Below are 14,852 nucleotides of genomic sequence, written 5' to 3' on the forward strand. Positions count from 1 at the left end.
AATGGATTTCAATCAGTTATGTGCGGTTTATGTGGGTGCTAAGATTATTCATGTTTTTTGTGTAGATGTGCCGATAACATCCAGCGTCTCACCTGCTACACCTGTGATGACTTCTGCATTGAGGGCCAATGCTCTGTAGACCCTCATACTATGCTGCCACAGTGCAGGTAAAGTGGTCAAAGCTTTATAAAGGAATTTGATTTGATTTTCTTGGAAATGTTTTGTTGCTAAAAAGTAAAAATATTAGAAGCACAACAATAAATATCATCCAAAAAGAATAAAAAATGTAAGTGCAAATAGAAAACCAAAGTGGGCCTAGTACTGAGCCTTGTGGTACACCAGATAAAACATTGTCTATATGAATGTCCTGGGTTCTGTACTTAAGATATCTGACAAATCTCAACATATAGCATGATCATAAAAACAATTAAATATAATAACAATTATTATATTAACAAGCTTCTGTATTAGAATTGCTGAAAAAATAGATTAACAAAGTTTGAACAAAACACTGTCAGGATTGCCAGTGATTTAAAGCGTGTTTGTGTGTTATGTAGGTGTCACACAGGCTGGTCAGGTTTTCGCTGTGAGCTCAATGTTGCCCCTGTTCAGAACTCAGACTCTGGAAGTAAGTACCCGAATCTCTTTCTGTTGCTTTTAGATTCAATTCAAGGTCTAAAAAACGTTTTCATTGGCAAATCTGGACAGTAATAATGCATGTTTCTCCTTTGTGTAGATACTTCGTCAGTGGTCATCCCAGTGATGTTACTGCTCTTACTTGCGCTCTTAGTAGTTGGTGCTGTCTTGTGGTACAAGAAGAGAATGCGTGGGTAAGTAATTACAGCAATTTGATTGTGTACAGAGGAACTTAGTACTTAGAGACACTCCAGGGCTCAGTCATTCTCTAGCCAAACTTATTTTGTTTATTGATCTTTTTTTCTGAGCAGGGGTCTTTAACCTTTTTCAGTCCAAGGGCCTTGGTAAATGGAGTCATGTTTTACAGAGACAATAAAATAATCATTATTTATGTACATTTAAATACATATACGTTGTTTTAATTTTACTTACGTTTTCATCTAGGAGGGAATATATATATATTTTTTTTCACACTGTGTAGGAATTACTCTCATCTAGCGGTGAAATTGTATATGACTACCAACTGAATATTAGTTTCTAGCCCCTCATATTCTGAGGGCGTTTTAGCAATCGCGAGTAATCTCTCCCTCACATTCGTTACGGTGCCACTGAGTGTAAAACCACGAAAGGAGAAGCTTGAATTTCCAGGCATGTCCCTCTTTGGCTAATGTATTTTCAAGATGGAGGCGCAACATGGCTTCCGCCATTCGAGCGACTCACTCGTATGTATTATAAATGGCAGATTCTACGCTTACGAGAATACTTGATTAGTTGGTAGAAGTAATTATACATTAATGAGCACATAATTTTGAAAGAACAAAGTGTTTTTTGCTAAGAATCAACTTTAAAAATGACACAGTGTAGCTTTTAATGAAAGACTTAGCTGAGTATTATCTTAATTTGGATTTACATTATCATATTTTTATGTAATACAATTAATTTAATATAAAAATATTATTATTTATTTAAAATACTTTATTATTTTGGTTGAAGAAAATATTTTTACATAATTATTTAATATAATAAATAGTATGCTTTATTTTAATATTAATTTGGATGAAGACAATGTTTACAAAACTGAAAATAGTAATTATATACAAAAATAATCATTTATAATTGTAATTCCATGTTAGTTTTTAATAATGCATTTTCATTTTCCCTAAAACATATAATTAGTACCCCCCTTTTGAAGACCCTTGCTTTAGAGCATTAATTTCTCCACATTCCTCTTTATTTTAACACTAAACTCTATTTCCAGATCTCTCACTTCATCTCTCTCTCTCTCTGTAGTAAAACTGCATCTTTCTGTCTCTCAGGTCTGTGAGGCGGGGCAAGCCCAGCTCCAGATGTTCGCGGTAACTCTGACTCTATAACAGCAGGGTCCCATCCTAGTCCATCCTTTCCTCTCTTCCTCCCCCATCATTATACTCTACCTCTCTTTCTCCCTGCTTCTCCTGCCTGATCCTGTGCTGTTACTGTGCTATTCCTGTGGTTTTCACCAGTTTCAACACATGGATCTATTGACCAAAAGCTAAAATAGATCAATTGGTTGGTGCAAGACGCAGCACTGGTCTGCGTCCTGTCCTGCTCTCTCCTCCTTGTGCCATCCTGTAGACATGTGTCCGTTTATATCTGTCTGTGAGAGCAGTGTCGCTGTGCTTGAAGTGTTTGGCTCCTCCTCATTGATCGTAGTGGACCATGTCTTGTGGACATCCAGCTTTCTCTAAGACCCTGCAGAGTTGCTCACTCTGGCTGGCATTCTCCTCCTGAAAGCACATGGATGGTTCCACAAAGTGGCATTGCTCCTTGCACATGTGTTTATACGGCAGGAGAGACCCTGGTGGATGTAGCTGTGTCTTTGTGTTTGTCAGTTGCTTGATAATAGGCTACTTTGTGTATGCGCGAGTGTAAACTCCTGTGCCTTGGCTCGGTCTGCAGAGGTGTGTTGCGAAGAGACATGGACAAAGATGTAACTGTTCACTGGTGTTTGTGTCTGCAGAGCTAAGGGATTCCAGCACCAGAGGATGACCAACGGAGCCATGAACGTTGAGATCGGTAACCCAGCATACAAGATTTATGAAGGAGAGCCCGATGATGATGCGGGGGAGCTGCTGGACTCCGACTTCACCTTGGATCCAGATAAGGTGACACTAATGATATTTTCTTATGTTCTTAAGCACACGATTTTTGTCATTTTGATTTTTTTATAATATTTGTGTGTGTATTTTTGTGTATAATAATATGTGTGTGTGTGTGTATATATATATATTATATATATCATTTAAAATGTTAAATAATATATATCTATTATACCGGTAATTGTTTTTAATTATTAGTTTTATCATATCATATGTCAGAATAATATCGGTTATGTGCAGTTGATTTTGTGTGCATATATATATATATATTCTGTATATGCACACACAAAATATTTAATTATTCCTTTGATTTTAATTATCTATTATACTTGTATTAAATATTAGTTTTGCCGTATTCAAATATTAGTTTTGCCTTATTAAAAGATTATATTAATTTTGGTTTTATTTTTAAACAATTTTAATCTTACCATTTTGATTTTGAAAATGTTTACATTTAGAACCTTTATTTATATAGCGCTTTTAACAATATAGATTGTTTCAAAGCAGCTTTACAGTGATAATTGATCATTACAGTAACAGAGATTGTTTTGGCTTTACAGCAGCTCTAGAATAAAGTTATTGTCCAGCTAAAGTTAGTTTTGATTGATTCACTTCCGTTGCAAAGATCATTAATTATTAACTTAGGGGCCGCTAACACGACACCGTTCTAACTGAATACACTCACCGTGGGTGTATTCTGTTGTGGGCCATAACAAAAATAATCATCAGTTTATCTGCATCGGGGAGATTTTTGATATCAGTGTCTCTCTTGCAGCCCACAAACTTCACCAATCCCGTGTACGCCACCCTCTACATGGGCGCCCACAACAGCCGTAACTCTCTGGCCAGCACAGACGAGAAGAAGGAGCTGCTGTCTGCAGGAGACGATGACATGGGAGACCCGCTGGCGTAGAGTCCCGGCCGGATGCCCACCCTCACGCAGACCGTTATGCCTTTACACGTCAGAGGAAAAGCAACAAGAGCAGGAACACTGTACAAAATGTAAAGAAAAAAGATAAGAAAAAAATGAAGGACACTTTTGTATGTGATTGCAGTATTATATTTTATTCTTCGAGAAATCCTTCTGGTCAACAAAACAGTTTTTTCTATACAATAATTTTGTCTTTTCCTTTTTTCAAATGTTTGCTTATCAAATTTCTCACCCTCCCCTCCATTTAGCCACTACCTCTGTGCTAAACAAGATGCCAACAACAATATGGGAAATGTTTTTTTTTTTCTTTCCTTTTTTTGGTTTTAAGTTTATTTTTGTATTAATTGTATAGAGATCAATGTTTGTTTCAGGAAAAGCAAAAGTGTTGCTAATGAAATATAAGGGAGGGGGGCATGGCCGACTGAATGATACTGATGCTGACTTCGGCCGTGTGTGATTTCAGATGGCTGAGAACGAATACGCTTGTGTGAGTGTTGCGACGAGTCAGCATCACTTTTATTTCTATACTGTTATCTCAGAGAACAACGCTTACGATGATTGTCATACTCCTTGCACAGATTGATTTTATATATATTTACATATATAATTAACAAAGTGTCTTGACAAATATACCCAGGAATACAAGCAGACACCCGTATGAATAGCAGTATATAACTGTCTTTGTTTTAGCTTCTTTTTTTTTTTTATGGATGATAAGATGCAAAATGTGTCACTACGTGGATTGAATGAATGAGTGAATGAATCCAAACAGATGGAAAATGTAAGAACATTCCAGAACTCTTCCAGGGTATCAGTGGCCTTGGTGTGTACGTCCAAAGGATGGGTGAGACTGATTCACGGAGAGCAGGCCTCATCTGACGCCATGTCTTCCAGCACGCCGGAAACAGCCAGGAAATGATTGTCGTCTGCTCTCGGTCTGTGTGCTTTTGACAGAACTGTTCCATACCACTTCAGTGGGAGCTGTGTGTCACTTTTACTTCACTAGTTTTGTGTCTTATGGACTTTTTATGCTCAGTGTAAGTGCATTCCTGTGAGGTGCGTGTGGATCCAGTAATAACTCACTGCCTTGCTGCTACTCTTCCATCATTCTCATCTGCCTGACCCGTAGAGAGACTCGGCTAGCCCCGCTTGCGGCCGAGTCTCCACTGCTTCTAATGGAGGTAACCCGTGTGCCATAGGCTAATGCATGGATCCAACAGCACGAAAAGACTAGCGTCTGCTCAACAGATACATGTTAACAGTATTCATCCGAGCATCTGGACTTAACGTAAAGTGTCTGCTCTGTTTACGATCAAATGTCATTTAGCGTGGCCCTTAGTGGCCTTTTACTGTCACAGATGACTAGTGTCACAACCCTGCAACCGTTTCTGTAGTTTTGTTGGTTCATTTTATTTTTATGGGTTTTTTTATATACAAAATAATTAAACTGCTTTTTATAGTAGAAATGCATGGTGGCTCAGCCCTTCTTTTGGAGAGACAGCGTGATGTTTGTTTCTTTTGTTTCCAGCTAGAGAACTTCATGAATCACAGACAATAACACAAATTGAGAAATAAAAATGTGTACAGAACAAAAATAAGTGGTTTCTGGATTGGTGTAGCTTGGTAATGGGTACAAGTGGTCAGTTTAAAAACAAAAAGCTTTTCTCAAGAGTTCAAAAACTAGTACTATTCAGGATGTTAGACAAAAAAGCCTCAAAGTGCATGCTTGTTTATTTTCCATTTAGAAAGTCAAGTCTTAACAATTGCATGTTGATTGATATATTTTGTAAGCTTTAATAAATCAAGCTAATATTGGGCTTGTAATACAAAATGTATTACCTAAAAACCCATGTAACAAATCAAAATAATCAATCTAAACTTTACTGTTGTTCTAGTATTAGATATAAGGTGGAATACAGGTAAAATGGGACACGCACTGATCATTTGTCAGTGGTGTAATTTTAAAATATGATCCCAGATGTTGTAACTAGCTACTCTCTAAAACATAGCTACAAAAATCTAACCTACAATATACAGTGGGAAAATAAATATTAAATGCAAAAATTTGCCCAATTTACCATATTGCTCCTGCAGTATATCGTGCAAACATTTATTGACAACATTGTTATAAGTCGAGTCTCAAATATTTTTATTTGCCACTTCAACAGAATATCCAGTTAACTGCTGCATTCATTGGTCCATATCAACCAAATAACATTAAAACTTTGGTACATTCATTGTGTGCTTTGCTTTTCCTCCCAAATGGCTTGATTTAGTTTATGCTGTACAACAGTTAAAAAAAGTTCAATCCAAGAAATAAATCCTAGAAAATATCACACACAAAAAAACATTAGTGTTGATTTTATTTTTGTTCACTTCGCTCGAGGTTAAGTCAACATGAAGTGTAGTACAGTAATATGACCATTTTTTTAACACCGGTCCTGGCTTATGATTGGTCAGAACAGCGTTCCACCAACTATGACGCGGTACAACATCACCTGTTGAAATCACTGGAGCGCAGAAGTTTTCGGTCAGTAAAAAACATTCTAGTGCGAAGACACCGCTTACCACATATGTATTTGCTCGTTTTAATCAAATTCTGTCCTTAATATCTTTAACATTTATAGACTGTCTATCTTATTATAAAAGCAATAGGCACTGACAGGGCCATTTCCCTCTATGGCTCTGGGCACTGCGGCCGTTTCACAATAATTCGCGGCCTCGCGTAGCTACATTATATTGCTTAAATAGAGCTCCATTTCCGAATCGCTTAATCAGTGTTAGTGCAAAGAGAGTAATTACTCTGTTAGGACAAGTGATCTGACAAATTCATCTTATAAACGTTTTGTTGTTGTTGTTGCTTAAACCTAATGAATTCATTCCTGCAAATCATGACGACTGTCCTTCATTTACTAAGTTAATTTAGCGAATTACGTACAAATTGCGCACTCAAAAGATTATATGTTTACAATCTTGGAGTGGTTCCCATTTGATATCCTTTTAAAACCAGAGTAAAATTCATTTATATACATCATAAATCTGGGGGGTAAAAAATGGACCAGAGCGCTATTCTCTGAGAAGTTTCACGGCATGACAAAGTTTGTTCTGGTACATGAGCATTAAACAGAGTAAAAATAGAGGCATCAATACAAGGCACTAAGTCAGTCAAACAGAGCACTTGTCCAGGCTCTTTTGTTAACGCTGCAATGCATTTCTTGGATAATTGCATATTATATTTACATTAAGCATAAGAAATACAACATAACGATTAACAATAGTATAAACTTAGATACATCAATATTGGCTATAGGAAATAATACTGATTCAACAGAAAGGCACTTCTTTGTGACCATAGTACTGGTCTGGGTTAAAATACTGGAGACAGGCTATTCTGCGCCAGGTAGTGGAATAGGATTAACAAATAATTTGTTCATACTTAAAGAACTGTACAAACGGACTCTGGCCAGGAAGTCAGTGACCTCAGCGCTATCCCACTAGACAGAAAGTCATGCTTACATTGCACAATAAGAGGAAATCCACGTTAATGGGCCTGAGATCCCGTTGGAAGGCTCTTCAAGGTCAGCAGGCTAGTGTTACTGCTATCTGTGTATCAACCACAACGACCATTATTCCTGTGCCAACACAAGCTTTTACCAACGCTCCTCAGGATTTGCGATTTGAGCGTTCATGAGGCCAGGGTGGCAGCCCTGAATGTCTGTGCTGTAATGGCTTTATTGAACGAGCCTCCAGTGCAGAATAAATAAATAACTTCCCCACCCCCTTAAAACCAAAGACATTGTTTTGGTCCTGCACTTCCCTCAGTCACCGTGAATTGCAGGAAGATGCCATTTCAGAAAGCGGGGGGAGAGTAGCAGAGGGTGAGTGAGTGAGGGGTCTTTAGGGTCGCTTCCACCCATTCCGGATCACCGCGTCAGCTCGCAGGAAGGGCTGGCTTCGGAGATCTGTGAGTGGGGAGGGAGAGAGTTAGAGTTAGATCAGGGAACACTCAGGGTAGCAGGGGTCATTCTCAGCACCTCAGTTGGCTGCAAATAATTATGCTGTCTCTTAATTTGCTCTTGCGTTCCCAGATCTTAAAGAAACAGTTTACCCAAAAATGTGATGCTGTCATTTACCCATCCTCATGTTGTTCATGCTTTTATCTGCGAAAGGATATATTCAGCATAATGTTGACACTGTTGTGTCCTGACTTACAACGAAAGCAGCAGTGACTGGCAATTTTCAAGCTCCAAAAAGGACAAAAAACATATACAAAGTTATCGAATATAATCGTTTTGGAGCCTGAAAACAATTGGTCACGTCTAACTTTGTTGTACGCTATCGTTCAAAGGTTTTGGTCCGTAAGATGAAAAAAAGTCTTACGGGTTTGGAACGACAATGAAGGTGAGAAAATTATGACAGAATTTAAATTTTTAGGTGAACTAACACTTTAAAGTATTAAAATATGCAGTTAATATTAATCTCAAAAACTGCTTGTAGCATAAAGCATACAACACAACAAAATATACATTACAAATACGTTTGAACTGATGGATTCAGTGTTCAGCAAGGTCTTGAAAGACACTTACATTTCTGTACATAATGAAACACTATACCAGTAAATGAGCATTACTGTAGATCTTGCTGAACAGAACACAGATTTGCATGCATGTGACGATATACAGAAGTGGACATACGTAAACATGTTAGCTAAACAGCACAGTGCAAAGATACAGCGGACAAACAGCTTTACATGCAACAGACATGACAAGAAAAAGATGTAATTCCTTGATCCTTCCAAAAGATCGAAGAAAATACTGTGGAAAAGCTGGCAACAATTATACTAGCAAAATAATATTAGGTTTTGTGCCATCCAAAGTTTAGTTTGTAATAATATTAGATATCTACAAACTATCACCACCATCATGTGGTATTTTGTTCTGTGTTATAAAAACAGCCAAATAAGGCCACAGTTTAAGGCCAAATATCTTATATTGCTTTCACACAGTGACAGTTTCATAAACTGTATAATTAGCAATGCAAAAAAAGCAATATTCAGTACAAGACTACATTTGGCCAGCACAGCTTCAGCACTGTAGCGTTGTGCAAAATGTAGCACATCTAAAGCAATTGAGCTGACGGTAAAAAGGCAGACAGGAGCAAAGCGAGATAAAGCTCCATGATGCCTTTCTTACCCTCCAATTATTTTGTGCTCAAATTTACTCAGATTAATCCCCTGTTCTGCTGGAAAGGTAGAACAAACAGTTATGGGGAGAAGATGAGAGTTAGCAGATAACAAACCAAGTGAAACATAACAAGGACTGTTACACAGGCCAAATCTCTCTGGACAATATGACAAACAAAAAGACCCATGATAAGAGCATTCTTTTAACAGCCTCAACATATATTAATATTACATCAAATCACCATTTTATATTATATTATATTTCTAATATACTAATGCATTTTCAGTTCATTTGTCATAATTCCCTTAAGAGAGATTTGGCCTGTCCCTGTTTCAGATCTGTGAACGGCTACGGCTTGTGTTTCCCACTATTCTGTTGTGCTTGGGTTAGTAGAGGATGCTGGGTAACCAGAGTGACAGAGTGGGTCATGCGAGTGGTGGGGGTATGCATGCACTTTGCGACTGGTAAGAGAACAGGACAACCTGCGGCATTAGGGGCAGTTTTTTGGGGGGGGTTTGGGAGCTAGCAGATGGACTCGTCGAAGAGGTTGGTATCGCAGAAGAAGCGCGAGCCCCGTTTGGCCGTGCGGGCTGTGAAGGGCACACTCTTCAGCACTGAGGGAGGGAGGGAAGGAGGTCAGAGACAGAACCTTATATCTGAGCTTAAGAAGGACCATGTGTTCCGAAAAAGAAAGAAAAAACATTCGTTTTGATCTTTGCAACTTCCTGGCTTTTTTGCGCAATCTTATTTAACAGCCATAGCAAACTTATTTCAACTTATGACAGGCAAAAAAATATGTTTGTGTAACTAATGTATCTTTGCATGCCGCCGTTTGGTTGTATATTTGGTCTTGTATGATCAAGCACACAAGACATCATAAAATCTTCTACACTACTATTCAGGGATCCGTAAGTTTTTTTTTTCCCCAAGAAATTTACACTTATTATCAAGGATGCATACAATTTATAAAAAAATTACAGTAAAAAAGATTTCTATTTCAATTAGTCTGTTCTTTTGAACTTTCGGTTTATCAAAAAATTCTGAAAAAGGTATCACACTTTCCATAAAAATATTAAGTATTTTCAACACTGATAATAATAAGACATATTTCTTGAGCAGCAAATCAGCCTATTAGAAGGATTTTTAAGGATTATGTGACACTGAAGACTGAAATAATGACGCTGAAAATTCAGCTTTACCATCACAGGAATAAATTACATTTTAAAATATAGAAGAAAACTGGTTTTACTGTATTTTTGATCAAATAAATGAAGAAATCATGCCTTGGGAGAGACTTATTTTAAAAACATAAATACAATCTTACAGATCTCAAACTTTTGAACAGTACTTTATACCTATAAACAATATGCAGGAATTTGGGGGGTTTAAGGAAAAACTAGTCTGTTAATTAATAATTAACCCAGGCACAGGAAGCATAGTCAACTTTTGGAATAAACCATTAAAGTACACACATGTTGAAGTTATGCTGAAACTCCTTGAAAGTTAAGCATTATTGCATATTAAATCCTGATTTCTTTGTGACTGGAGTGACAGGAGAGGAAAAAGTGACTTTTCTTCATTCTATCAGTAATATCTTTGGCTTCATAAGTCTGGTAGCCTGGGAAAACCCAGACCACTCTCAGTAACTGAGTTAGGGTCTGGCAAAGCTCCACAGACAATTCATTTCCACAGGGGCGTCACCAACGGACGTCGGATAGATCTGAAACCAATCAGAGCGATGAATGTCATGACGTATGCAGAGCGACGGAGAAAAATCTCGAGACTCTCAGCAATTCTCTGTTTGTGTTAACGAAAATGACAATTTTAAATCGCTTGAAACAGACGCGATAGCTGATTCGAACGAGTGATGTTGTGATGTTCCACGGCGGCATCCATCTTTGTAATGTACGAAATCTGCGTCACCGTCTCTGCTCTGTCGTCATCGCGTAAAGCCCGCCCCAACGTTTCCGATTGGTGCCGCGATTTCAACGGATTGGAAATGGGTTTCAATGGGCTCTTTGCCAGACCCACTTGCAGAGCAAATCTAAATTTGCCGGAAGTGGTCTGGGTTTTCCCAGGCTATAAGTCTGGAGCATTGTTTATGAAATGTTAAAGTATCAATTTTAGAATTTTAACTTTGCTGAACAAGTCCACAACCTGTTTGCCAAAAAAAAATCTGTAGTTCATAATTAAATAAATACAAATAGCCTTGTCAGACAACATTGTGTTAATAATAGATAATGATTTTTTTGTTGTTGTTAAAAACAATGAATTTAAGGGTGTTATCTTCCTGGACAGTTTCTGCAATATCTCGTATAGGCATCCTCTATGATTTCTTCACATACTTTAGAAAGAGAAGAGCTTAGTTAATACACCATATAACTAACTCTGAAGATCCCTGAGAGTTGATTCAAATTCCACTGTTTTTAACTGATGTGCACTTGTAAAGTGTGCTGATCGAGCTGTAAGGGCTGTTGTTTAACATAACAGAGTGTACATTGCTGATGCGGAGAGCAGTGGACCACCACAGTGATTCTGGACCCCTGGCTGATGGGTTTTGCAGTCCTGCCTAGCCCACCTGTGATAATGTCTTCAATGGTGCCGTCTTTGCCCTCATATACAGGCCGGTGGTCCTTGGCCTGTCTGCGCCGGAGCTCTGCGATCAAATCCTGCTGCTGCAGTCGCTTCTTTTGAGCCTGGACCTGCATTGAGGAAACACAAAATATATATTTACCACTCATTCCACTCATTTTTTTAAATATTTAATAGAATCAGGGGCAAATGCAAATTTTTTTTTTTGTTTGTTTTTTATGTTTGTACTTTGTAACAAAAACCAGAAGCACCATTAACCAATTGCATAATAACTTGTTGGTAACACTTTAAAATAAGGTCAAACACTTTAAAATAAGGTCAACTTTTGATTTTAAATATATTTTTTAATTTAATGTTGAAAATGTCCTTAAAGGGATAGTTCACCCAAAAATTCTGTCATCATTTACTCACCCTTAAGTTGTTCCAAACCCGTATGAATTTCTCTGTTCTGCTGAACACACAAAAAAAGATATTTTGAAGAATATGGGTAACCAAACAGTTGATGGACCCCATTGACTTCTATAGAATAAATTTTTTTCTATACTCTGGAAGTCAATGGTGTCCATCAACTGTTTGGTTACCCATATTCTTCAAAATATCTTTTTTGTGTTCGTAATTCATACAGGTTTGGAACAACTTGAGGGTGAGTAAACGATGAAAGAATTTACATTTTTGGGCAACCTATTTTAATGTTGTTTATATGTCTATCTGCTGTTTTTAATATGCTTTAAGACAAACCATGTGCAGAGTCATAGGTCAACACCATTGCTGAGTATTTTCAGCAAAAAATAATGCTGAAATCGCTGGTGTTTCTGGAATCACAAAATACCATGCAACCAATCACGACGTCCCTAACGTGGGGGCGAGCTTTAGCATATTCTTAACGGCGGTTAGAGAGAGAGAAGCCAGGTTATCCTGGTATATTTTTCTGCTGATATGAAAAATCAGGTACCGTACATTTAGCAATATAGCGGGTGAATTATGTATGTGATGTATATTACGATGTTATGATAAACAAAATGCCTTTCTCCGCTGACGTTCTAAGTTGTTCAAAGCCTTTCTTAGGATGCTGATTGTTAGAAGATAGCTGTCTGACTCTGAGATGGTGACTGGGAACATGGTTTGTGTAACATTAGCAACACATTATTAGCTATTTGATAACGTAGTCAAGCAAAAGGATAATCATATTAATTACCGTTGTATCCGACGTCGTAAAACGCATTACCATTCTGATAAATCGACTTGTATACGAGTTAACCGAGTGGGTCTCTAAGTTGGTGGGAGTGAGTGGAGGCGGGGCTAATTTGCATAATTATGAATCCGTGTATACTAAATGAAGCGAGGGTTTAGAGTTAAATTGGGAATTTAAATAATGTTACCAAATTGAACCCTATTGTAAAATGTTACCAATCTTTTAAATTCTAGTATGAGAAACAATTAAAGAGGATTTTTGTTATTTTTCACGGGCTCAGATTTCACCTTGGGGTCCTGCTGTTTGGCCTCCTGTGCTAGTAGTTTTTCTCTCATGGCTTCCTCTTGCTTCTTCTTCAGTTCGTTTTCCTCCAGAGCCTCCTGCAGAAAACAACAGTTCCGGTAGAGATGTGAGTGTGATCCGGGCCCTGACACTGCACAAAACACAGGCCACGACCTCACATCTAAACAATCACAGCAGCCTCTGAGAAGGGATATGAATATATGGACACACACAAACACACACAGAGATCTTGGAGCTTTTTGCAGTTCCTCATGTAGACTCATAAATCCACCAGCAGAACAATGTGAGGAAGAGGTGTGTGTAAGCGTGTGTGTCCGGGTTAAAGGCGGTGAAGGCAAAACCCAGTCTAAACAGAGCAGCTGCCCTTAAATCTCAGCCCAGCTGCCCCTTCCTGTTATTCACCTCTGCTAACGTCTGCTACTCCACCCCAGCGCTCTGACGCTGACGCTTCAACAGGGAAGACACTCAAACTAGGATGGCCAAAGGATATAAACACACATAGAAAGTGTGTGTCCATTCAGGGTTTCAACCTACAACGTTTCAATTAGCAAGCCAGATCTTTCACCACTTCATGTTTACTAAACACACCAGGTTGCAGATCATGTGGACGACTCCTTCCTGTCCTCAATGACTTGAAAGCAGGTCGGGTTCACCTTCCTCCCTGAGGCTTAGAAATTAAAAGTCTCTTCCTGACCTGATGACTATACAGAGCCACAAATGTGTTTTCTACTTGTCAAAATATATAGATTCATTATCCGTTAGTGTGCTGTGCCTAGAACTGCTGAGTGAATAACTGAATGGATTACCTTGTAGGCTCTGATGAACCGTACAAACACTGGGAAGAAGACAGAGGGCGGCGTGGTCTTAGGACTCTCCCCAAAGTAATGCACCACATTGTTGAAGGCCTCCTGAAAGTGGATACAATGTGAGATTGAAATAATCTGGTACTGTTTAATTGACAGAAAGTGTTTTCTAAAAGTCAGAAAGGACACCTCAGCAGTCTTGGCGTCTTTCTGTAGTTTGTCCAGCTGTGTATCGCTGGTCTGGTGGAAGCTCTTGAGTATGGCGTGGTCGTGCAGACTGCACTCTCTCCTGACCAGATCCATGCCCTTACCGAGCTCCTTAACATCCAACAACACGTTCTCCAGGGACACTGTCACCGAAGATTTGAAATGAATGTAGTTACAGTTCAAGTGGAAAAAAATCCAAAGAAATTCATATAATTGTTGCATAGTACATTTTCCAGTTAATTTTTCAGTGTGATATCACCCATTACGATAATCATACACAGAACTTAAAGGTATTTCCACAAACATTACATAGCATTTACACTCATTGTTTAAAATAGTACCTTTAGACATGTAGGTGTCACTTCACAATAAATGTTAATTTGTACACATTAGTTAATGCTTTATGTATCATTAACTGACAAAGAAATTTCACAGCATTTATCATTCTAGGTTATTGGTAATGTCTGCATATACTAATGACATTGTTAACATTTCAGGTTGCATTAATTATTCATTATTACTGTTATTCATTCATAACAACTTATGTTATGAATGAATATGAAGTAACAACAAACAATAATATATTTAAAAATTAACATTAATGTAGATAAATAAATTAGGATTTTTTTGTAATGCATTAAATAACTTTAATGTATTAAACCTTATTGGACAAATTTATTCATCCACTACAATTCAAAAGTTTAGGGTCAGTAAGATTTTTTTTACATTTACAAATAATACATTTATTCAGCAATATAAATTGATCAAAATAATTTAAATACACTTATAATGTACAAAATATTAATATACCGGTACTGTTCTTTTGAATTTTCTATTCAGCAAAGAATCCTAAAAAAGTTTATCACG

At 37.7% G+C, this 14,852-nt stretch overlaps 2 protein-coding genes across 7 annotated transcripts in view; one reads left to right on the top strand and one right to left on the bottom strand.

Annotated features, from left to right (window-relative positions):
• Positions 1–5,173, top strand: part of lrp1ab (low density lipoprotein receptor-related protein 1Ab) — a 119,674-nt gene extending 114,501 nt beyond the window's left edge. Inside the window, exons 85-89 of the mRNA XM_079587355.1 lie at positions 66–167; positions 558–628; positions 737–830; positions 2,636–2,780; positions 3,550–5,173. Coding sequence (XP_079443481.1) covers positions 66–167; positions 558–628; positions 737–830; positions 2,636–2,780; positions 3,550–3,687 — 550 coding nt within the window. The 3' untranslated portion in view covers positions 3,688–5,173. The remainder of the gene's footprint in view (positions 1–65; positions 168–557; positions 629–736; positions 831–2,635; positions 2,781–3,549) is intronic.
• Positions 5,174–5,832: 659 nt separating this feature from the next.
• The window catches only part of fmnl3 (formin-like 3), a 48,228-nt gene continuing 39,208 nt past the window's right edge, over positions 5,833–14,852 (bottom strand). For 2 of the 6 annotated variants that reach the window (XM_079587385.1, XM_079587381.1), the window contains 6 exons: positions 13,968–14,128; positions 13,782–13,883; positions 12,960–13,052; positions 11,467–11,590; positions 9,371–9,502; positions 5,839–7,667 (listed from right to left, as the gene is read on the bottom strand). In XM_079587385.1, coding sequence (XP_079443511.1) covers positions 9,411–9,502; positions 11,467–11,590; positions 12,960–13,052; positions 13,782–13,883; positions 13,968–14,128 — 572 coding nt within the window. In that variant the 3' untranslated portion in view covers positions 5,839–7,667; positions 9,371–9,410. Of the gene's footprint in view, positions 7,668–8,897; positions 8,947–9,370; positions 9,503–11,466; positions 11,591–12,959; positions 13,053–13,781; positions 13,884–13,967; positions 14,129–14,852 lie in introns of all 6 variants that reach the window. The other 4 variants (XM_079587386.1, XM_079587384.1, XM_079587383.1 and 1 more) reach the window with 3 other exon arrangements.

The sequence above is a fragment of the Phoxinus phoxinus genome (assembly GCF_949152265.1).
Source record: "Phoxinus phoxinus genome assembly, chromosome: 18".
Classification (NCBI taxonomy): Eukaryota; Metazoa; Chordata; class Actinopteri; order Cypriniformes; family Leuciscidae; genus Phoxinus; species Phoxinus phoxinus.